The sequence below is a fragment of the Lytechinus pictus genome, chromosome 4 (genome assembly GCF_037042905.1).
Source record: "Lytechinus pictus isolate F3 Inbred chromosome 4, Lp3.0, whole genome shotgun sequence".
In the NCBI taxonomy this organism is placed as follows: Eukaryota; Metazoa; Echinodermata; class Echinoidea; order Temnopleuroida; family Toxopneustidae; genus Lytechinus; species Lytechinus pictus.
In genome coordinates, this window is record NC_087248.1 from 26,845,691 (window position 1) to 26,870,015 (window position 24,325).

The 24,325-nt window shown below is 38.6% G+C and overlaps 1 protein-coding gene across 1 annotated transcript; it reads right to left on the bottom strand.

Moving 5' to 3' along the window:
* LOC129258760 (uncharacterized) lies at positions 1-23,735 on the bottom strand. Its single transcript, XM_054896990.2, has 11 exons — positions 23,693-23,735; positions 21,451-21,792; positions 15,033-15,374; positions 14,063-14,329; positions 13,047-13,337; positions 12,359-12,640; positions 11,530-11,550; positions 9,626-9,886; positions 8,360-8,461; positions 5,476-5,594; positions 1-2,167 (listed from the first exon to the last, which is right to left on the bottom strand). Exons 1-11 carry the CDS (start codon positions 23,733-23,735, stop codon positions 1,721-1,723), a joined length of 2,517 nt encoding a protein of 838 aa, XP_054752965.2. The 3' UTR covers positions 1-1,720.
* Positions 23,736-24,325: the final 590 nt, after the last annotated feature.

Sequence of the window (24,325 nt, forward strand, 5' to 3'; positions counted from 1 at the left end):
AATAAAGGGGGAAGGGGGGGGGGGGGGGGAGGATGAGCCGAAAGTGAGGGAGGCGTCGAACCTGCCTATAATCACAATTCAATGGCATTTTTGTACGTTTTTACTGAAAAAGTGGGGGTGGGGTTGATGGCCAAGCCTTCTTTAGCCCCCTCCCCGGTTCCGCGGCTCTATCTTTTCTTTAATGTAAAATAACATTTATTTTGTGTAAAGTCTCTCTAAAATGATCAAAGTATTAGCTCTTTAATGCATGAAACTTCACAATACACAGGCCCCTGCATAAAAAAAATATCTCAAATTTAGAACTGATATAGGCCTATATGTTTCCTCTCATTTTAACCAATTATCAACACTCCCTTGGCATGATGGGACTTCATTTTCCCACCCAATTACACACTCGTAAAAACTTTGGAAACCATTATGAGTCAATATCCTGATATGCGAATTTAAAGATGGAAATTTTGTGATAATAATGTCACGACGAGTGAAATCAAGCCCCCGTCTTACAAATATTTACGATTGATCCAATCAACCTAAAGTATATGGAAATACATCGATGTCATATTTTTTTCTTGAGAAAATTTGTACAGTGTCTTTTGAAAACTAAGAGAAGCATACTGAATAGAAAAACAAAACAGTGAATGTATGATATATACATCATATCTAGAATTTTTTTTGAAGAAACATGTTAGTTAGATGTTGACGATGCTGGCTTTCTATAGTTGTGATTAATTGGATCAATCACCAGTGACACCAGTGGCAAATATCGAATTTTTGTCATATTTATTTGGGTGTTTCAATTTGTTTGAAATTATTGTTATATACTATTATTATTATTATTATCATTATTTGTTTGGCGTCACATGTGCAAGGGAAGCGAAAAGCAAGCTGAATCAATACGAGCCACAGGGCCCCGTATTACAAAGAGTTACGATTGATCCAATCAATCGTAACTCTATGGAAATCCATCAGTGTCATAATTTTTTCAACAGGAAATGTGCAAAATGTTCTTTGTAAACAAAGGAGAACACACCGAACTGTCAAGAAATCAATGAATTTATGGATATACATTCATATCTAGAATTTTTTTTTAGCAAACATGCATTTATATGTTGACTCTGCTGGCTTTCCATAGTTGCGATTGATCGGATCAATCGCAAGTCTTTGTAAGACGGGACCCAGGTCTCCCCTCCCCTTTAAAGCGCCAAGTTATTAAAGGATTGACAATAATTTTCAAAAGAATCGATGTTCAGCTCGCTCGCTTGACCCTCTCGCAAACAGTGCACCAAGATTGTAATATCAGGCCTTATCATCGAGCATCGTAAAAATCCATTAAAGGTATTCAATCTGTTAGAACCTTTTCACCAATTAAACGATGCTAATTCTTGGCCCTTATTCTTTACTTGGTCCAACTTAAACTGTGCGAAAAAGATATCATCCTTTAAGATAAATTATTGAGCGTATTTACTTTACAGCTAGCTAGTATAGGCATAAGGCCCGGGTTAAAATGACCTGAATGGGTTTATTTGCGCCATTTCCCGGTCCTTGTAAACATGGCCGAAGTGTGGTCCGATGTAACCGTTTGCGGATCAGATTTGCGGACCTATATTCATGGACATCTTCTCCCACCCGGAACAGATCGGACACTAGCAGATCCATATCCTGATCTACCTGACCCGGGATTTATTTTAGAGTGTGTTGTTTAGGGCATGACTTCCTCGGGTTACAGCGCAGTATCATGGACAGAATCGCATCCTGGACTCGTTGGAACCATGTAGTCCGAAGGCGCTTCCTTGTTGTGTTCGGCAACAGTGTAGGTGTCATCGTTGACCTCGATGTGGGGCAGCTGCACAGGTTTGTCCATCGCCTTTGGCGTCCAATTCTGGCATGTCTGGACGATCGCCGCGTTGCCGTATGGAATTCCTTCAGCTTCCTTCGGCCCGTCCTGTATGAGATGCAAGTGGGTGGTGTAGATACCTTGGTCAGGGGCACCTACCGTCTTGCCTGCATCCATCTTCATGTAGCCTTCTGGAGTTGGAGGAAACGGTTCTTCGTGGGCGATCTTTAGAGCTGATTGAGTGATGGCTTTTCCCGATGTATTGATATTGGAGTTGTGCTGGTTGTCACTGATTTCCTTACCCTTGATATTCAAGATGGCATCATAGTTCTGCTGAAGAAATAATGCAGAACATCGATTTTCATAGTTTCCAAATCCTTCACGAATAGTAGTAGTAGTAGTATGGTATTTATTCAATAGGAAAACTGGCAAAACAGTCCAAAGACTGAAAAATCCAGTGCACAGTATAAACAAAGGCAAATTACAATATTATAAAGATGAAATAAAAGCAAAAAAATACAACCAACCGATAATCATATTACACAATCATAAAAGATATACCAAAAGAAAAAAAAAGAAACTTTAAAAAGAAACATATTGATCAATGAAGCATGTACAAACGTCAAGAAGTGTGAAAGTGTAATTTGAACAGAACGCAACTAGGGCATTAAATGCTATATTACATGTATAACCAAGTAATACGGGGACAAAAATAAAGGGGGAACAGAGAAAGGAGAGAGATAGTGAGAGGAAACCAATGTTACGGGAATCATAAATATAAAAAGCAAATGAGAAAAGGAAGAGAAAGAAAAAAAAGAGAGGATGGGATAGGATGAATGATGAAAAAAGAGTGACAAGGGAAAAGAATTGGAGGAAAGAAACAGAAAGGAAAGGTAAAGGAGGGGCAGATGAAGGCAAGATATGGAAAAGAAGACCAACAGAAGGGGGAAAAATAGTAGGAAAATATGGACACAAAGCTGGTTAAAACTTTGTAAAAATATAGCAGTAAGTGATGAAAAAAAATGCGAGAATACGTCAATGAAGAGAAAAAAAGGTGAATGTGTGGTCGATGAGATAATGGCAAGAAAGATGGGCATTGGCACGAATTAAAATTGAGTATATACATACATTAGAGTTAACTGTTACATTCATTTGATCTAAAAAATAAAAATTGTGCAAATCACCGGATTGCCGGGGAATAAAAACCAGTTCAGAAAACATTACAATTTCAAATATTAACAAGGTAAAATATGGCAGTAACAAGCTTTCAATATTGCACAAAATCAAAATGACAGTAAGCTCATTTACACGCTTGAGGTAAAGTAAGAGGAAAGTGAAGAAAGAAGGGGGTAAGAAAGGAGAAAAAAGTGGAAAAGAAAGATCAGAAAAGGGAAAAAAAGGAAAGTAAAAATAAAGGAATTGAGCAAGGTTTGTGATAATATAGAAAATACAACAAAATCAATACAATCATTGTGAATTCAATATAGATACAATATGTGGTATCGCGGATTGTTTGTATCTTCGAGTTCTGCAAAATGGTATGTCCAAGCATTCAGAGTTCCGGAGCTGGACATTCGAGCGGGACTGAGATCTTCTGGTAGGGGGGAGCATATCTCGATGACGCTCAGATTTTAGTAACCCAAGTCCAAAACGAAGCAGGAGATCATCTCTACGTTCTTTGAGAGTTTTTAGTCCGTACAACGTAAGCTGATCGAAATAAGGTAGAACATTCGGGAATGCAATGCAGCGTAGAGCTCGCTTTTGAACACGTTCTAGTTCTTCCACCTGGGCCGCAGTAAGACTCGAACTCCAAACTGGTGATCCAAATTCTAAAAGTGGGCGAATGTAGACTTTGAAGATGGTCACCAAATCATCTACACTTGCACCATGCTTCTTAAGAACATTGAGAATATAAAAACGCCGCGCTGTACGAGAGATCATGAGCTCAACCTGACGATCAAACTTAAGATTCGACTGGATCGTGATTCCAAGTAGCACCAAGGATTCCACCCATTCCAGACGGCAATCATTGATATGAAGAGGCTCTTTAGGAGGGGGAGATTTCATGAAGCTGAACTGCGTAGCCTTACATTTCTCAGGTTTCAATCTCATATCGTTTTCAACACACCAATCGCTCAGGGCATCAATATGGCTCTGCATGACACCAATTTGGTTCTTCCGAACAACTTCAAGAACTCACGTCATCCACGTATTTCCAACGATTATTAGTGGTCAAAGCGGCATCGTTGATCATGGCAAGAAAAATGACAGGACCCAACTTTGTCCCTTGGGGGACTCCGCAAGTGAGGTCCAGAGCACTTGAAGTCTTTCCTTGATAACGCACTGTTTGAGAGCGATGAGTCAGGAAGCTGCAGACCGTTGGAAGAATAGAGGTATCCACATCAGAACCAATCAGCTTCTGGATAGCTAATGTGTGATTTATGAGATCGAAGGCCTTCATAAAACCAACAGCACATAGATTTGCATAGTGCCCTTGCTTATCAAGATTGCGCTGGATGACATCTAACAAGCTCACAAGGTAATGATTGATGGAACTACCTTTCAAGTTGCCAAACTGTGAACAATCCATGCGATGTCCAAGGTCTGAAGTAAGCCATTCAGCCAGGAAACTTTCAAAGATCCTTGCAAAAGCTGGCGTTACAGAGATCGGTCTTAGTTGAGAGAAATCACTCACATTGGGAACTTTCGGGACGGGACAAACTGAAGCATTCTTCCAAATCAAGGGAAAATAACCAGAACGTAGACAATCGTTGTAGATTTTGGTGAGGGGTGAAGAAAGTTCCAATGCAAATTCCTTAATCAGTCTAATAGGGATGTCATTAGGGTGCGTTGCCTTTGAAGCATTGAGGCGTTTGAGACGAGCATAAACTTCATGCACCTTTATTAAAGGTGGGGGGAAAAACGCGGGAAGATATGCAGGTAATTTTGACAAGTCCAATGGGGGTAATTGGGTGCAAATACTAGCGAAGAAGGAGTTCAAATCATTTGCCATTTGTAGAGGATTTTTATCACTAGAGATTTTCAAGGGTCGTTTGGAAGCACCAGTTAGAGAGCGAATCTGTTTATGCCACTTACCAGGCTCACTCTTTTTCAGGCATTCGATTTTGTCACGGTAAAACTTATTAAAACGAATTCGAAAGACAGTCGGTTTCCGTTCAATATAGCCAAGTTGTGAGCAAGGCGATTAATACAAATAGACTTTTTAACATGTTTAATACAAAAAATCTAATTTTGTGATAGATCTTGACATATTAAAAAAATAATATTATATTTAACCCCCCCTTCTTGGTCGTGGATTTTTTTTTGGGAGTCCACGTCCCCCATCCCTACCCCCCATCTGTAGGCAAGTGACTCTGATCATCGAATGTACATTCTATGAAACAACTATAGATCTACCAACAACTTGACTTAATGTTTCAATCAACCCCTAGCATTATTCCTCCTCTTCAGCAAGACTAAATAGTAAATTGTGTGTTATAATTTTGTTATTCTAAATTAATAAATTTCAAATAATGACTAAAATCTTGAAATGAAATATGTCATATAAATGAGAGTAATGAATGAGAGTTAAAACAATATTCTGTCTGTTAGAACTTTTTCACCAAGTAAGGGATACTTACAAGTTCTGAGTCCTCATTTTTGAACGAATTGGGGCCGATTCCAATCGCCAGGGCACAGGCCGGTGGTAAGGGAAGGGCTCTTTGAATCGTTGACATGCCATCAAAATCCGTAGAATTCCCTGCTTACAGGCAAATATACAAACAAAAACATTAAAGGAGAACTATACCCCAACCATGCCAACAGAATGTCTATATTGATAAGAAGAGGACAATCAAGCAAGAAAAAAGCTGAAATACAGTATCAATCGAATCTGGGTGCAAAATAAGACAGTTATGACATTTAAGATTTCGCTCATTTTCACCAAACAGAATTACACCATTGAGAAAGTCGATGATGTCACTTAATAACTATTTATTTCCCCCCTGTCTGTTGTATTTTATTGCTTGAATTATTCATTTTTTGCAGGTTTGACCATAAGGAGACTCTTTCTCAAACGCATTAGGTTCAAGTCGACATGTTAAGGGAGGAAATCAAAATGCGTGTCACATTATTGCATTTTGTGAAATATAATAAAAGAAATAGTGAATGGGTGACTTCATCGGTTCCCTTATTTGCATACCGAGAGGCAAATCAAAGGGCATCGAACTGTTTTGTGAAATAAAGCGAAACTTTGAAATATCATAGATTTTCTTATTTTACATATGATTTCGATGACATTATCAGGGCTAAGCGTTCTCTTTTTATTCTAATCTTAGGGGATGAACTTGCCCTTTAACCGCAGCCCTGGAGGGTCAAACTTTTATTATATTAATATTATTAATATAAATTAAACGCATTTTTTAAAACCTGGCTACTATGTAGATTTACGGTTGCTCTTCAAGAAATTAAAGTGGGTTCAAACAAATGTTTCTCAAATATTCAATTGACTACGTTCAATTTTTAATCACTAACTAACAAATATTCAATTGATTACGTTCAATTTTTAATCACTAACTATTAGAAAATTAAAATTTTGTTTGAAAAAGTCTAAAACAATACTTGATCAGAACATATCCTAAACCAGGTTGCAAAAAGCATTTTACTTACAGTAAAAGTTATACCTCGGCCACATTTGCTTTACGGCGAGTCGTAAACAGCCGTTTTATTTATTTTTTTCAAACCACCTATAATGTAGCTGGTGCGAAAAATGTAAAAAACTGCTGTTTTCGACTTGTCGTACGGCCTCCGTAGAGCAAAAGAGAAAACAAGAGAGGAGAAGGAAAATCAAAGAGCTGTAAGTATCCTAACATTGCAATCATATACATTGGTGCTTAAAGTTGGTAAACCCCACAAAAAATGAACATATCTTAATGTGTTCAAGGTCTGTCATGATATTTAATAGTGAAGAAAGGTGATAAAATAATACTGTCGTTAATTTTTTTTCTCTGGGCCCGCAGAACATTGTCGTGCTGTTGTCTACATTCAACAACCAGCATGAAGGAGCGCATTTTCATTTCATTTCATTTATTGGTTTCTGCAACACTTTTTCATAAATACATGAAAAAAGAAAATACAATAATAATATACGTATAACTGACAAGCAAAACATTGAACATAATTGCATTTTCTCTTAATACATATCGATTTTTAAAAGGTTACAGGGGTTGCCACTATAAGCTAAGCTTGACTGCGTGGCAACCCCAGAAAACAATAATTATTATTCATCCAACATATCTTAACGTAAGGGTGCAGGTGCGAAATGACGGGGAGGGGGGGGGGGGCGCTTGGTCCTCACAATGTATTTTTTATTTTGATTCTTGGTTGTTTTTTACTTTCTTGTTTTGGAAATTATGTGTTTCATTAGATAAAGAGAAAGAGCAATTTTAAGATTAACTCTGTGAATATTTATTCAATAATAATGTTTTAATATCTTTTTTAAAGAGAGAAATGGATCTTAACTGTTTGAGTGAATCTGGCAATGTATTCCATATGTCAGCCCCATGATGTCTAAGTGTTTAATGTGCTAATAGTGTTCTAGGATTATCTAAGTGAATATTCTGACATGTCCTTGTTGGGTAGGAATGTAAGTTGCTATTATATGAAAAGAAATCGGTAAACACAGGAGGAAGCAGTTTGTAATGATATTTATACATAAAAAAAGTTATTTGTATAGCATTTATATCATATATCTTATACGTTTTTAGACGATAAAAAAGTGGATCAGTGTGTGAAAGATATGTTGATTTTGTGCAGATCCTAACACTTTTCTTTTGTAATAAAAGTAAATGTTCAAGGTTAGTTTTACTACAGTTTCCCCAAATAATGTTACAATAATTAATATATGGTAGTACCAATGCATTGTATATCATTAAAAGGGAATGCTCTGGCAAAAAATACTTTAATTTGTATAATATTTCAGTTCCTTTAGCCATTGATGAGGATATATTACTTACGTGTTGGTTCCATGATAAATGTTTGTCTATTGTAATACCAATAAATAATAAATAAATAATCTTTCTTATCTATGGGCTCATTATCAATTATAATGTCTTGGGGAAAATCGTCATTCTTATGAGTAGTTTGAAAATGAACAAAATGAGTTTTACTTATGTTCAACGATAACTTGTTACATTTAAACCAGGAAGAAACATTTTTTAATTCCAAATTCATTATATAAATCAATTCATCTAAATTTCTGTGAGATAATAAGATGTTGGTATCGTCAGCATATAAAATAAACGAAAGAATTTGAGAAGAATTTACTATATCATTGATATATATTAAAAACAGAAGTGGTCCCAAAATCGAACCTTTTGTGATGGGGTACACTAACTTTTCAGCACAATTGTATATAAAGCAGTGGTTCTGATTTTAATGAGCCACGTTTTTTTATGCAGAAGGCGTTACAGAATTATTGAGGGAAATTGATTAATGTAATAGTTTACAAACAAGGACATTTCTTACATCTTCTTTCTTTTGTTACGCGACACAGCCAGTAGAAAAGAATAACTAACACAGTTACTCCGAGACAACATCCCAGTGAAACGACCAAGATGAAGAGCAGGCCTGGAACAGAAATAATCAGAAATTGTAAAAAGTTTTGACGAGAAAACATCATTTTGTAAGAATATACCCCCCCCCGCCCCTGACATCAAACTGAGCTGACAGTGATCATGGTAATGACTTAAATTTCTGCAATGCATATAAGGCACTATCGATGATGGATGAAGGAAACCTATCACAGATCCCTTCTAATCACAGCGTTCATAAACAGTGTGATCAAAGTATGTTGTACGTCGTGGACTGTGTGACTAAGCGATTCACACTGTGTGTGTGTGGGAGAGGGTGATCAAACTATCACAGACAAGGGTGGGGGAGGCAAGGGGTGACGTAGGTACCCTATGATTTTTCAAGTCGGTAAAATTTAAGGGAGAGAAAAGGGAAGACACCGGGGAAGACAGGAGGAAGAAAAGTACGTTAAAACACAGAGGTCTCTGGGTAGTAACGCAATAATACTTCCAGAATTAAATTGAGAGGGGGGAAATGACATCACATTAGCAAAATAGTCCTGATCCCTGTAGTCTGCAAACACAGACTCATACTTGACACTTTAATAACCAATCTAGAGTGAAGACTAGACGCGAAAAACCCCGTCTTTGGTAAAGGCAGCTAGAGTAGGCTAGTGAATCTAGTCTCACTCCAGACTCCTCATTATGCCCTATGAGATTGCGAAGAAACAATGAAAGATCTGTGTCTGCAGACTATGATCCCTGTGTGTCTCCCATACACCCCCACCATGTAGGCCTATATACTCTAATTCTTTCATCATATCATCTTTAAAACTTTCACAATAACAGATTTTACTACACTGCAAAAACTCCGGTGTTGATCTAACACCAGCCCGGAATCTGGGTTATTAATGGGCTACAAAGCCCCCCAAACCCTGCCACACTAATATACCTACGTGAAGATGGAAGTGTGGCGCTTCAAGGTAAGGTATGTTTAAGGTATATATGTCCAGACCAGAGAAGTATTGAAACAACACCAGTTTGGAGTCAAACCAATGTTGTTTTAATACTAACTGGTGTTGTATAAACACCTATCTGGTGTTAGACTAAAACCAAACTGGTGTTGTTTCACACTTTTCTGGTGTGGACATATATAGATTCCGGGCTGGTGTTAAATCAACAACGGAGTTTTTGCAGAGTAATTGCATGACAAATAACGTACTCCATCTTCCATCGCTGCCATCCAGGTACTCCACACGTGTCGAGGCACTGCAAACGCCACGGCCACACACGACCAGCCACAGCTGATGCTCTCTGGCGCCATTCGTGATGTACACCGTCCGACCCGGAAGTAAACATGTTTCATTCATTTTCCGCAATCCGCCGACGTGAAACTCAGCATGGATGCAGAGGTCACTTGTGTCACTCTCTGTTGAGGAGATGTCAAGCCTCCCTGTTTTCATTTCATATGTTGCACGTATGCCTGTGAACATAGAATGTGCGAATATCATGTACATAATTACCATGTACACAAACCATAATTGCTACATTTATCTTATTTCCTGCTCCTCGATATCCCTCCTTGCGCAGTGGCATACCGTGGGTCACGGCATTGGGGTGGGGGGGGGGGCACCAACAACAATTTGTGTCACTTAGTAGGCGCGCGAAGCGCGTTCAATTGCCAGGTGTACTGACCTAATAGAGACATTTTAAGTACTGTGCCATTAAACGGATATGTATCTCAGTGATCAAATAATGCGATTGTGAATCGCGAGCTGAACATTTATTATTTTTCAGACCTAAAAAGGACATTATAAGCAAAGATTTGTAATCATTATACGTACCTGTCTCACTAAAGAAACAATGCGAGCGCGAAGCGCGAGCTGAATTTTGTGTATATATTGTCCCAAAACAAGGACATTGGACTAGTTTTTAGGAATTCATGAAGAGCGTACATATCTCACCATAGTCATCTAATGCTGATTTCGTTAGAATTACACCAAAACACATGAAGCATTTTTTGTAGTCATTGTAATCGTGAATATGATACGTATCTCACGAATCAAAAGTGCGAGCGCGAAGCGCGAGCTGAAAATTTTGGAAATTCAGACCTAAAGAGGTATGTTTGTAGGAATTCACTAAGGCCATAGGTATTTTACTAACCAAATGATGCGAGCACGAAGCGAGATCTAAAATTTTTTGATATTCAGACAAGAAAAAGAAAAATTTTAAGGCCTTTTTTTTAGGAATTCATGATAAGCAAACATATCTCACCAATCCACTAATGCGAGCGTATATAGGCACGGAATGGAAATGTTTTATATTCAGACTTTAAAAGGGGGCAATCACTTTTAGTAGTCATGAAAAAGAAGCAAATGTAACTTTATATAAAAATAATAACTCGAAGTGCGAGGTAATATATTTTGTGTATGGATTACTTAAAAACGGAATTTCTATTACAACAGGATTATATAACTCATTAAACAGACAATTTGAGCACCAGGAATGATGAACACAAATGCCCTAAGTGAATAATTTTTCCTAAAGTTACGAAAAAGGCATTTCTGAAGTATAATGTAACAAAATTTAATATGATACACAATAATTTCTTCTTCCACCACTACGTTTCTCTTTCTTTGTTCTTCTTTTTTCCTCATTTTCCCCGGGTTTTTTTTGCCAGCCGATTGGGGAGGGGGGGGGGGGGGCAGGTCCCACCCCCATAGTTACTTTACTGTCCACGCGAACCTCATTGTTTTTCGGCCTACTGAATTGTTTTTAATCCTTACACTCACGTATTACTATCATCTTTTGTTAGTTCAAGTGAAATAGAAAGTCGCCAATTCTGCTAGTTTATAATCCACTTGAACTTGAAAACACTTTCTATTATACCATATGTAATTTGATTTTCCTCCTCAACTTGGAGAGAAAAGTGTTATTAGTTTCATATCAGTTGGGTTTACTGCGTTGTCATCATCACTCGGCAAAATACTGAAACTTGATTTACCAACAATACGACACCAGATACCACGTACTGTAAGAAGTGCTACCACAACAATGACAGACTAAATATACGATAGTGATAAATCATGTACACAGTGCATAGGCCTATATAAATATTCCACTTACCCAATTCATCTACAGTACCCGCTGTCTTGCAAAAAAAATGAAGGAAAACAAAGAAGAAAATTGGTTAAATCTGCTGGATATCCGCTAGAGTTGTTCCTTCCTTGTTACTCACACTTGCATTGTTTTAAATTTGTACTGAGGTGTAAATAAATTTTGACAGGCAAGTATTTTCTTAGTAATTTTCTTTATTTTCAGGTTTACACAATATGTATTAACCGAGTCGAGCTGTAAGTGATGAAATTTACTAAAGATTAAAAAATGTAAGCATCCTTACTGTTATAGCCTGCAATTGCTGCAACTCAACTGAATATCCTGGCTGCACTTTAAACAACTTCTGCCGTTCTTGTATAGGTTCTTTCCGTATAAGCTAATTTATTTTTCTGATGCAAAAAGCTGTATGATTATCATTGATATAAACATTTTCCAATACTGCCCCCGACAGTGTGTTCACAGATTTAGCATATTGTTAATTTTGCGTATTTTAACGATTCCATGACATTTGCTCCGGTGACAAATGTTCCGCTGCAAAATACGCATACTATTGGAATGACCAACTTCAACCGTGGGCTTGGCGTTATACCCTATTCTAAGCCTAACCCTAAAACCTAACATTAACCCCTAACCCTTACCCTATATCTTAGACGAATAAAACCCGGATCAAATGTCGTGTCACTTTGTTACATCCTTATAGTTCATTCCGTGTACACACTGTGTGGCACTGTGCTCTTTCTAGCCTGGCATTATCATCATCGTAAATATCATCACTATAAATATTTTCATAATAAACATTTACATTACTATCATACTGGATGAAGGCCGATCGACTTACGAGCAGTCGACGCAAAGATGTCAACGCCATCACTGCTCCCGACTTCGTTTTCTGCTCGTACAGTTATTCTGTACTGAGTATAGGTCCTTAGCCCGTCAAGAATGAACTGCCAATCCGTTATACCCTGTTCTTTGCGGCACCTTTCTTCCTGGGTGACGTTGACGCAGTATGAGACTGCGAATGTCATCGGCTTGCCACCATCTTGACCGGGTGTCCACGAGAAAGTGAGGGACGTCTTCGAGGAGCTGATAACCTGGAGGTCCTGAGGGGGATCCGGGAAGCCTTTATAGAATCGTATGGAAGGAAGTTATTATGGTGTCGGTGGTGATTTGTAAGTAATTGCTAAGAAAGCACGAATGCTTGTAAACAACTAGAGGACAGATGGCACAGTGTCCTATCGGGACATGCCTGATGACCTGGTTATAAGGATAAATACATCGCCAAAAGGTAACAGCTCATCATGTAAGAAAATAACTCCGGTCACCAAAATGCGAGACCACTGCTCTTATCGTTTCGCAGGTGCAGTTTTTTTAACTTTAGCAATATTAAAATGGCTATGCAAAACAGAAAAGTCAGACTTAGAGTGAAGGAATAACCGGGGGTGGATCTCTAAATTTTCCCTATAGCCTTAAAAACAGACAATCAAATACCTTTGAAGTAGGTTACGATCAAGGAACTATGATCTTACAGTATCCGGTGAGCTGAATAACGAACGAATCTGCTCCGAGTGTATTGATGGCGGTGCAAGTATAGTTCCCAAAGACATATCTGTGGACATTCTCTGCGACCTGTAATCTGCTCTCTAGTTTAGTTTTTGAGAGTCTTCTGAAGGTGCTAGTAGTGACCTGTGATTGGTTAGGTGTTGACCACGTGATCATCGATGACGTTGAAGGATTGGCATCAACAAGACACGAAAGGGTGGCTATGGTCCCCTCATTGGCGCGAATAATGGGCACCCGTCGATCAATATCAGGGGGATCTGTTTATTGAAGATTGGATGGATATTCCAATTAAATAATCTTGTTTGTGTGTTTGTGTTTATATTATAAAATATTTGCAACGTTACATTGTCGGCCCACACTATATCCACTGATAAATAAAACACAAAAAATTGTTCCATACGGCTTTAGTATACAATTTCTGTGTTTACTGTTGCCTACCTGCCAGATTTCTTGTAATCGATCCATGACAGAGGTCAAACACTCAAGTCATCAAAATTATTAAATCTTTCCATTCTTTGCCATATCTGACGTTAAAATCTACAAAAATAGCAGAAGAGGGATTTTTTCTCGCCTGCATAGCATAGCGGCACTATAGGCGCCGCTTTTCCGACGGCGGCGATGTCATCAAATCTTAGCAAAAGGTTAAGTTTTTGAAATGTCATCATAACTTTAAGAATTTATGGATCTGGTTCATAATAGTTGGACATAAGAGCACATCAAGCATCAGTGAACATTCTGCCTGAGTTTCAGGTCACATGACAAAGGACAATTGACTTTCCACCACCCAGAAAAACTAGTTCATGAAACGTGGACATAATTATGGGTAATTAAGTACCAATGATCGTCTTGCACAAGTCTTCGGTCATACGATCAAGGTCAAACGTAGTTTAGGGTCACTGAGCATAGTATCTTATCATTATTATGAATGGTGTTTTTTGTTAATGATTATACAAACACGATCGCTTCCGTATTTAGAACTCACAGTGCACAGAGATGGTTGTTGTTCTTTGCGCCGCCAAATCGGCTTCACATCGGTAATCTCCAGAATGATTGCGATGCACCTCTGCAATGAGCAACCAGGATGACCCTGTTCCGTTAGCCAAGAAAAGTGAGGTGTCCTCTTGAACCTTCCTCCAGGAGACACGGGGTGGAGGAAAGCCATTTGATCTGCAACCCAAGGAGGCATTCCGCCATCCTTCCCGCCAAGGTCCCGATGGGGATCTGGTCAAGACGAGGTCAGAAGGTGGATCTACAGATAGTAATGATGTAAGAATAGATTTGACCGTTATAGCAGAGTAAAATCTATGGAATTTTAGAGCATTATCATACATGCAGGGGGGGGGGTGTCAATTTACCCTGTACATGTAGTGCTATGTGACCAGTTTTAATCCTTTTTATAATGGACATTGGATTAAAGACAAATATCCACGCATATACTCATTAGTACCAAGACCTTCAGACGGGAAGACTAAATAAAATTAAAGCTTTCAATTTGGTTTAAAAAATGCTATGATACAAATAATCCTTTCTATATTTTAGTTCAAGCAACTACCCACCAGGTTCCAATGACAACTCAATTGCGGCATAAGGGTACAGTAAAAAGCATATACCAGCTCCCAGTATAACATTTATCATTACAGCATAAGTCTCCAGTATCAAAATATATAACATATATAATTCTCGTAACCTGTAACCATTATGAACTACATGGCCTAGATGAAGATGCAGAGGGGATCATATACCAAAGCCCATATGCCCCTAACAAGCAACCCCATTACGATATAAGGATACGGTGAGCATGGTAGCATCATATATGGACAGCTAGTCCTTTATCAAATGGTGTCAGCTTACTGTGAAAATAAGTGCCAGGATTTCAACGTTCCATTGCAATATGAAAAGAGGACAAAGTCTCCTCACCGTTTCTCTCATAGTCATATCATGCCTATACTTACAAAACACATCGGTGGAGCAGACATCAGAGCATACGTTCTGTCCATCAGGGGGTCTACATGCCAAAGACGACTGCGTCCTACAGCACTGTGAAGTCAGTCGCAGGTCTGCCGCTACCTCGGTGGCATTTGGAATGCTATCTCGGGTAACGTTCACGTGAATCTCAAACCCGGGCAAGCTTGATGTATATACGGGTCTCAAGGAAGGTGAGAGGAATATTTTGGCGATCCGCGTGAACTCTCCCAAAGTCTGGTCCGGGGTAAGATATGAACACGTGAGATCCATAAATGAGTTGAGGTTAATTCTGTCGTCGCAATCTACCGTCGGTCGGTGGACAGTACATTCTGTAATTAACAAGATTATTCACATGATAAATAAATCAATATATATAGGCCTGATATCATGACTTACATTTCGATTAGGGGAACATTTATTTTCAGCTTGGATGTTTGGAATTACACAAATTGGATGTTCAGAGTACACTACGGAAGCCATTTGCTTTGTCCTGATTGTTCCGTTCGTTGATATAATTTTGTGGCTTTTGTTTTAGTTTAAATTGACAAGTACACCCCGACAAAAAAGTTGAATTGTTTAAAAAGAAAAAAAAAACAATGAGCATGCACAGAAAATTTCATCAAAATCGGAATGTAAAGGCCCTGTCACATCGTTCCGTGCAAGCCTTGCGGGCGACTTGCGGGTAACTATTTTTGCTACCCGCAGGTCGCCCGCATTGACAGTATCTCGCACGCATCTCACACGCAGAATTTGTGAAAGTTCTTGTTTGCCCGCAGAAATTCTGTTGCGTGCTGGAAAATAGTTACCCGCAAGTCGCCCGCAAGGCTTGCACGGAACGATGTGACAGGGCCTTAAAATAAGAAGGTTATTACATTTTAAAAGTTTTGCTTCAGTTCACAAAATAGTTATTTGATGGGACTGATGGCATCATCCACTCAGTGTCTCTTTTGTATTTCAGTATATGAAATATGGAATATTTTAATTTTCTCCTCATTGTTATGCAAAGTTTTATTCCTCCCGGAACATGTGGGATTACCATTATTTTAACACTTTGTGGTTCAGTAAAGTCGTTCATTATTGTAAAATTTGTCAAAAAAGGAGAAATATTGTATTATTCAAACAATAAAAGAAACAGTGATTGAGGGACATTATCGACTCACTCGTATTCATATCACCGAGTTGTACATATAACTGTGAAAAATAAGTGGAACTTAATGAGTGCCATAACTTTTTTATTTTACATCCAACTTTGTTGAATTTTCAGCGCTATGCTAATTGTTTGATTGAGTTCTCGATTTATTTAAATCAACACTCTCTCGGTGGAATTAACATTTAAAGTCATGGGCGGAAATCCCAGGGGGGACAGGGGGGACGTGTCCCCCCTACTCAAAATAGTAGGGGGGACACAATATCAAATGTCCCCCCTACTATTTTTGTCCTTTATGATGGTAAGAAATATATCATTCTAAATCGAAATAAAACATATATTTTGGGACGAGATGACCGTACTTTTGGGACGATAACCTTTTTTTTTCCTTGTCAAAATTTCCCGCCCCTTGTCCCCATAGGCGGATCCAGGGGGCCGAGCCCCCCCCCCCCTATTGGCGGAGCAAAAAAAAGACAAAAAAGGGAAAGAAAGAAGGAAAAATGAAAAAAGAAAAAAGGAGGGAAAAGAGAGGAGAAAAAGAAGAGAAGGACGACGAGTTCATAAAATAAGATGAGGGGAAGACTTGGAAAATAAAAAGAATCTAATTTCGTGCCACTATATAAAATTTTCGCTCGCGCTTTGCGCTCGCATTGCCTGTTAGGTGATTTACATATCTTGTTCAATATGGAGCTCAAATATCAAGTTTGGAAGTCAATATACAAAACATATTTCACCTCGGAAATCGAACTTTCATTATTTTGTGTGATTTACAAATTGATTTTTAAAAAGTGCTCTGTAAAAGAGTCAGTTTTATGGTCTGAATAATTTCATCAACATTTGCTGCTTGCGCTGCGTGCTCGCAAATTTTGATTTATCAGGTACCTTTTATTTTCGTGTATTCCAAAAAGTTTTCAAAACATCCCTTTACAGGTCTGATTGTCAAGACCTATCAGCTAGCGCTGCACGCTGGCATTTTGATTGGCGAGTTATGTATGTTTAAATATTGTTTATACAACAAACTACTTAAAATCCCCTTTTCATGACAGTTTATCAAAAATGTTAGCTCGCGATTTGCGCTCGCATTAATGGTTAAAAATATATTAACTGATAAATCCTATTCAGTAGCGGACCGTGACCCGGAGGAGACAAAGCATTGGGGGGGGGGGGGGCACTGTATTGTTTGTGAACAATGCTGTGCCCCCAATGCTTTGTCTCCTCCGGGTCACGGTCCGCCACTGATCCTATTCATAATTACAAAAGTGAAATGTCCAGTTTTTATGCCATAATTTCATCAGATTTCGCGCCCTCATTAGGCATTAATAAATATGATATTAAAATTAAATTGTCCCTTTAGTTTCATCTCGCGCTTAGCAAGAGGAATAGGAAGATAGTCATCATTTTCATGACATGTCGTAAGGATGTCCCGGTCCTATGTCAAAGTGGCAAACTTTGACATAGGACAAATGTCCCCCCTACTATTTTTGTCCTTTATGATGGTAAGAAATATATCATTCTAATTCGAAATAAAACATATATTTTGGGACGAGATGACCGTACTTTTGGGACGATAACCTTTTTTTTTTCTTGTCAAAATTTCCCGCCCCTTGTCCCCATAGGCGGATCCAGGGGGCCGAGCCCCCCCCCCCCTATTGGCGGAGCAAAAAAAAGACAGAAAAGGGAAAGAAAGAAGGAAAAATGAAAAAAGAAAAAAGGAGGGAAAAGAGAGGAGAAAAAGAAGAGAAGGACGACGAGTTCATAAAATAAGATGAGGGGAAGACTTGGAAAATAAAAAGAATCTAATTTCGTGCCACTATATAAAATTTTCGCTCGCGCTTTGCGCTCGCTTGCCTGTTAGGTGATTTACATATCTTGTTCAATATGGAGCTCAAATATCCAGTTTGGAAGTCAATATACAAAACACATTTCACCTCGGAAATCGAACTTTCATTATTTTGTGTGATTTACAAATTGATTTTTAAAAAGTGCTCTGTAAAAAAGTCAGTTTTATGGTCTGAATAATTTCATCAACATTTGCTGCTTGCGCTGCGTGCTCGCAAATTTTGATTTATCAGGTACCTTTTATTTTCGTGTATTCCAAAAAAGTTTTCAAAACATCCCTTTTCAGGTCTGATTGTCAAGACCTATCAGCTAGCGCTGCACGCTGGCATTTTGATTGGCGAGTTATGTATGTTTAAATATTGTTTATACAACAAACTACTTAAAATCCCCTTTTCATGACAGTTTATCAAAAATGTTAGCTCGCGATTTGCGCTCGCATTAATGGTTAAAAATATATTAACTGATACATCCTATTCAGTAGCGGACCGTGACCCGGAGGAGACAAAGCATTGGGGGGGGGGGCACTGTATTGCTTTGTCTCCTCCGGGTCACGGTCCGCCACTGATCCTATTCATAATTACAACTTAAGTGAAATGTCCAGTTTTTATGCCATAATTTAAAATTAAAATTAAATTGTCCCTTTAGTTTCATCTCGCGCTTAGCAAGAGGAATAGGAAGATAGTCATCATTTTCATGACATGTCGTAAGGATGTCCCGGTCCTATGTCAAAACTCAAAGTAATAATAATTGAATTTTAGCTCTTTTTTTAAGTGCGATCCATATCCATCTTACAATTTTCCTACAAAGAGCTTGAAATATAAAGCTGTAATTGACTCTTTTTTTCAGATCGGAATATCAAAGTTTCATGATTTGCATGATTAAAGATGTATTTAGAATGCCTAGATTCTAGGTCTAAATATGAAACACGCGCGCGCATGTTTATTCAAATTACTCAACTTGTTCTCTATTTAAATCATTATCCAGTTTCAGATCACAATATCAAAATTTTTCTGCTCGCGCTTTGTGCTCGCATTATTAATGTAGGAAGACCCCCTACTATACTCATCCTTTTCATGATTTACAAAACATTGATTTTGATTGATTTATTTTATTAAAACACGGTAAAAAGCCCTCGATCAGCCTATGGCTGTTTACAAAACATGAACAGAGCGGCCCATTTTTAGGTCTAAATCTCGATTTTTTTTTTCTGCTCGCGTTTCGCGCTCGCATCAATTGTTGAATAATATAGCTATCCTGTTCACGATTACAAAAGTTGATTAAAATTTTCCATTCTTTCTTTAGAAATTTTCAAAAATTTTCAGCTCGCGCTTCGCGCTCGCATTTTTTGATTGTTGAAATATGTAACGCCTTCATGGCTAATTTCAAGTAGTCCTTAAAAGGTACATTTTCAACAGGTACCAGTTAAAAACGTATATAAAAATTTCTGCTCGCGCTTTACGCTCGCATTATTAATACTCATCCTTTTCATGATTTACAAAACATGAATAGAGTGTCTCGTTCAGTAAATATTATAGGACTAAATATCGAAATTACCTATTCTGCTTGAGTTACAAAAAGTGCTTAGAATTTCCATTCTTTAGGTGAAAATGTAAAAAAAAATCAGCTCGCGCTTCGCGCTCGCATTATTTGATTGTTAAAAGCTAACTGCACGCAGTCTTTAACAGGTATCTTTTCCATCAGTTCATTTCTACTCGCGCTTTGCGTTCGTAGTAATTATTAAGTTGCATACACATTTTTTTCAGAATAAAAAACATTGCCGAGAATGTTCAAATTTTAGGAAAAAATACATAAAATTTCCAAAAAATTAGCTCGCGCTTCGCGCTCGCATCATATAAATAAGGATTATGATATTATATATGAATTTATAAGAATAAAGCTAAGAAGTGACTAATGAGGACTACCCCTTTAAAGAAACAAACACAAATCATCATCGAGCTGCCGATCAGGGAAAAAATGGCTGAAACAAATTTCCGCCCCCCTCCCTATTGGCGAAGGCTGGATCCGCCCCTGTGTCCCCCCCTACCTTTTGAGAGAGATTTCCGCCCCTGTTTAAAGTAATTAGTAAAATAGTTTACTTTAAAAAAATGAAACGATCTATGCAATTACCTAATGATCAGGTAATATATGGGTATCTTTAATCATGCCCAACCTTGGTCGTGGTCGTAAAATTCAATTCTTGCTTTCGGTCACTCGGTACTGGGATATCGAACGTATATAGGCCTATATTAAACAAATTTTCTACATAACAAAAACTACCAAATTAATCGAAGTGAGATTCGGCCTCTGTCACGAAGTATATCATGACCACTTGGCCATTTTGATTTAAAATTATTTTGTACAGAAACAAGGAGGGAGAGCTATAGGGGGAGGGGGATGCTAGATAGATATATGGGCTAGCACCAATCGATTACGAACTGAAATGAAACTTGAAATGATTTCATGTAGGCCCTACTTCATTTGTTTTTATTCAAGAACATTCGGTGTTATATTACGAACATTAGGTAATAGTTTAATATATCGACCCAAGACCTATTATGAAAGTGAAACATAACGTCTTACTAGAGCTTACAAAGGAAAGTGAGAGGGGAAGAGATGGGGGGGGGGGCGAGAGTGAGAACATATGAAAAGCTACGAAACGACTTTGGTTGAAAGAAGAAAGACAGGTCGAGATCGATTATTGGCTTTTGCCACGCGCAGAAAATGTAATAAAAGCGAAGTTTTTTGTTTTTTGTTTTTGTTTTTTTGTTAACAAGTGCACACCTAGCTACCAATAATGCATATAGCATTTCCATTTATTTGAAAGCAGGATAAAAGAGCATTGTATATTAAATGCCTTGCTCACGGGCATAGGTGCCGCGGCCGGGGATCGAACCCCGGACTTTCCATGTATAGCTAGGCGCCTTAGACCACTCACTCGGCCACGGCACCTACAGTCTCGATCAATTCCGATTAACATGGTTTAGAAGTATAACAAGAGAGGCCATCTGATAAGATCCGTTGAAACAAGCTAAAACTGTTTATTTTTTATTTTTACTAAAACAGAATGTGTGACAATGTGTGAGCCACATGGTTACGAATATACATGTAGCTTGCTTTGATCACTGATTTCTGTGGGGGGGGGGGGGGTCATCAAACATTCCAGTGGCGGATCTAGGTAGGGGCACATCCGGTCTGTGTCCTCCCCCACCGCTTGAGAGCCATGAAAATAAATTTAGTTTAAATTATCGTGCATAAGCAAGTGAAAGCATTTTTATATGTTTTCATTTATTTACTTTTGGTGTTTGCTTCACAAATATTTCATGACATAAATAACTGTCGACCCGCACTTTTTTTTGTTTGCATTTTTTTCTGAAAAAAAGATCGATCGAGGTTCACCGCTGATTAAAATAAGCATTTACCCGTAACGTTCAGATTCACCACGGCTGATTGCGCATCATGGTTGTTCAATACCAAACAGGTGTAATTCCCAGCATCCGACAGAACCGTATCCAAAATGATGATCTTCATCCTCCCCGTTCCGTTTTCATCAGATATGACGGATTGATGTCGCGTTGAATCGCAATCTTCGCCGTCACATAATCGCATCTGCTCGCTGAATCCATTTCTGCCGTCGAGAGACCAAGCGAATGAGGATCCCGGGGAGCTGGATGGGGAGAAGGAGCACGTCAACTCAGTCCGGTCGCCGACAAAGGAGGTAACCGGGCTGCTACTCCTAACGACCAACTTTGAAGCAACGGATCCTGAAAAGGAAGGGAATTGATTATTAACCACGTCACCCTGAAGGGTGCGAGCTTCCCCCAGTTTTTTGTAAAAAAAAAAACAATCATACAATTTTCAACAGAATTTAACCCTACACTCTAAAAAAATATTGGGTAAAAAGGCTCCTTGAGGGTAATTATGGATCCGATATTGGGCATTTATCTTTGGCATTTTTATTTATCCAGTGTGATGAAAATTTTGCCCATTGGTAAGTAATTGCTTCCTATAGTTTAACCTTAATGGACAATTTGCTTCCCGCATTTGGTAAATACTGCCCTAAAATTGTTGGACACATAATTACCATCGTGGTGGTAAAACTTTTACCCAATATGTTTTCATAGTGTGTGGGGACGGGCTGGGTTAGGGTGATTTAGTCCCCCTCGACATTTTCGCGATAAATCTGTATGCGCTTTGCCGTGACGTTTTCTTTCAAGTCTGCGTAACTTTAGTAGGACACCAATTTCACGACCCAGGATAGACGAATTATAAAATTACATAACAATTCGTAAGTGAATGTCAGATCCATAGTTGCTCTGAAACTTGAATTTAAGTGCAAATTCAATGCAAATTATGTATTTAGCAAGAAATCATAATGTATTGATCATAATTTCAACTTTGACATAATAAAATAATGTAGCAGTGTGGGGCCGTATTTAATTAACAGCTATGATCAGACGCATAAATTAACATACTTAGAAGTAAAATACTTCAAAGAATGTAAGAGTTTTGTAGATTATAATACAAAGAGTAACGTGCAAGCCAATTTTCGTAGCGATTGCGCGGTCGACATGGTCGACAGCCGAAGTCGATCATGGGGGGGGGGGGGGGGGTGGTGGTGCAGTTTTCTTAGGCGTCATAATAGCCCAGTCTTCTTAGGGTTAAACCAAAGATCAGTCAGCCTGATGAGACAACATTTCGGAAATAAGCTGAAATCAGGGAAGGCCTGGCGAGCAAAACTAGCGTCTTCAATTTTTCAAAATGAGTTATCAAGTTTGACAATGAATTCCCGAGAGTTCCTATGTACCCTGAGATAATTGTTCTTTGTTATACGATTCGTTGATATAAATGAAGACTTCCATGCGAGTTGACATAATGGCAACACTTATTGTAGGCTTTATCAGCAATCGTGCCTCGTTCCCATCGTCGCAACGCAACGATTGACCTTTCTTATGTGATCGCTGAAATTTTCGGACCATTCAAAAATTTTCTACGATCAATACGATTGCCATGACGGATCTGGGCCCCGTCTTACAAAGAGTTACGATCGATCCAGTCAATTGCAACTATGGACGACCAGCGACGTCAACATCTATTATTGATGTTTGTTCAAAATATTTTCTAGCTGTGATGTATATTTATGCATTCATTGTTTTCTTGAACATTCACTAAGCTTCTCTTTGCATACAAAAAAACATTGTGCAAATTTTTCGTAGATAAAAATTATGACACCGATGGATTTCCATAGATTTACGATTGATCGGTTCAATCGTAACTCTTTGTAAGACGGGGCCCTGATATGAACTGATCACTACGATAATGCCACGATAAACAGGACAGTACTGATCGTGGGGCGAATCGTGAAAGCGGGATGGCTACAATTGTCGAAACATTCAAACATTTTCTACGATCAATGCGATTGCCACGACTGATCTGATACGATCACTACGATCAAGAGCACAGTTTTAATCGTGAAAGTTGGAACCATAGGTATTAACACTCAATCATCAAACGACATCTAGCAAGCGTGAATAACATTATCCCTCAAAAACTTTATGATCATTAATAACGTTAATTTTTGGGATTTTTTTCTTCTTATTTTAAATAATCTTCACGGATGCCCACTCTCAAAGAATGTAAAACTGATGTATATTCCACACTTACCTGTTACGAGGAAACACATCAACAATCGAAGCAGGTAATCCATTATGACCACAACCTTCTTCGTTGCATGTCCATCGGTATGTAATGAGAGTGATATATGAGGCTTGTATTCCAAACTTGCTCGTTAACATTGAAAGTAGAAGCTCTTTGATGACAGTGCGAAACCAGTTTCGAGGGATTGAGGTCGTGTAAGGGAGGGGTTGTGAGAGTTTTGTGTGTGCGACTGTGCGTGTTTGTGCCTAAAGTCGGGCCGGGAGAGGGTTGGGAGTGTAATTATGAATAAAAACCAAGCGACACACATAATTATGTCCCATAGAAAGCATATCGTGCAAAACATGTTGGGCGATATTGGTAGATCATAGATCAGTTTCGAGGGACAAAGGTCTTGTAAGTGAAGTGTGGGCGAGGGTTTCTGTGTGTGATTTTGCCTAGTGGGTGAGGAGGAGGGGGGGGGGGGGTTGGGGTGACGAGATGCTATTATTACTGACACTGAACTTTTCTCATAAACACGAACACACCTACACACACGTTCCCATCTTTGCACACACACGCACACACACACACGTCCAAGCTCGCACATTCTACCAACCCCAATCTAAAACACACACTCGTCTGACCATCCAAGTGTCTCTA

Excerpts from the sequence above, each read along its gene's own strand:
- LOC129258760 (XM_054896990.2), bottom strand. The coding sequence starts at position 23,735 with ATGGATTACCTGCTTCGATTGTTGATGTGTTTCCTCGTAACAG. Across the intron at positions 11,551-12,358 it reads CATCTTTGCGTCGACTGCTC|CGGGTACTGTAGATGAATTG; the intron begins GTAAGTCGATCG and ends TTTGCAAGACAG. Across the intron at positions 9,887-11,529 it reads GGGTACTGTAGATGAATTGG|GCATACGTGCAACATATGAA; the intron begins GTAAGTGGAATA and ends CTATGTTCACAG.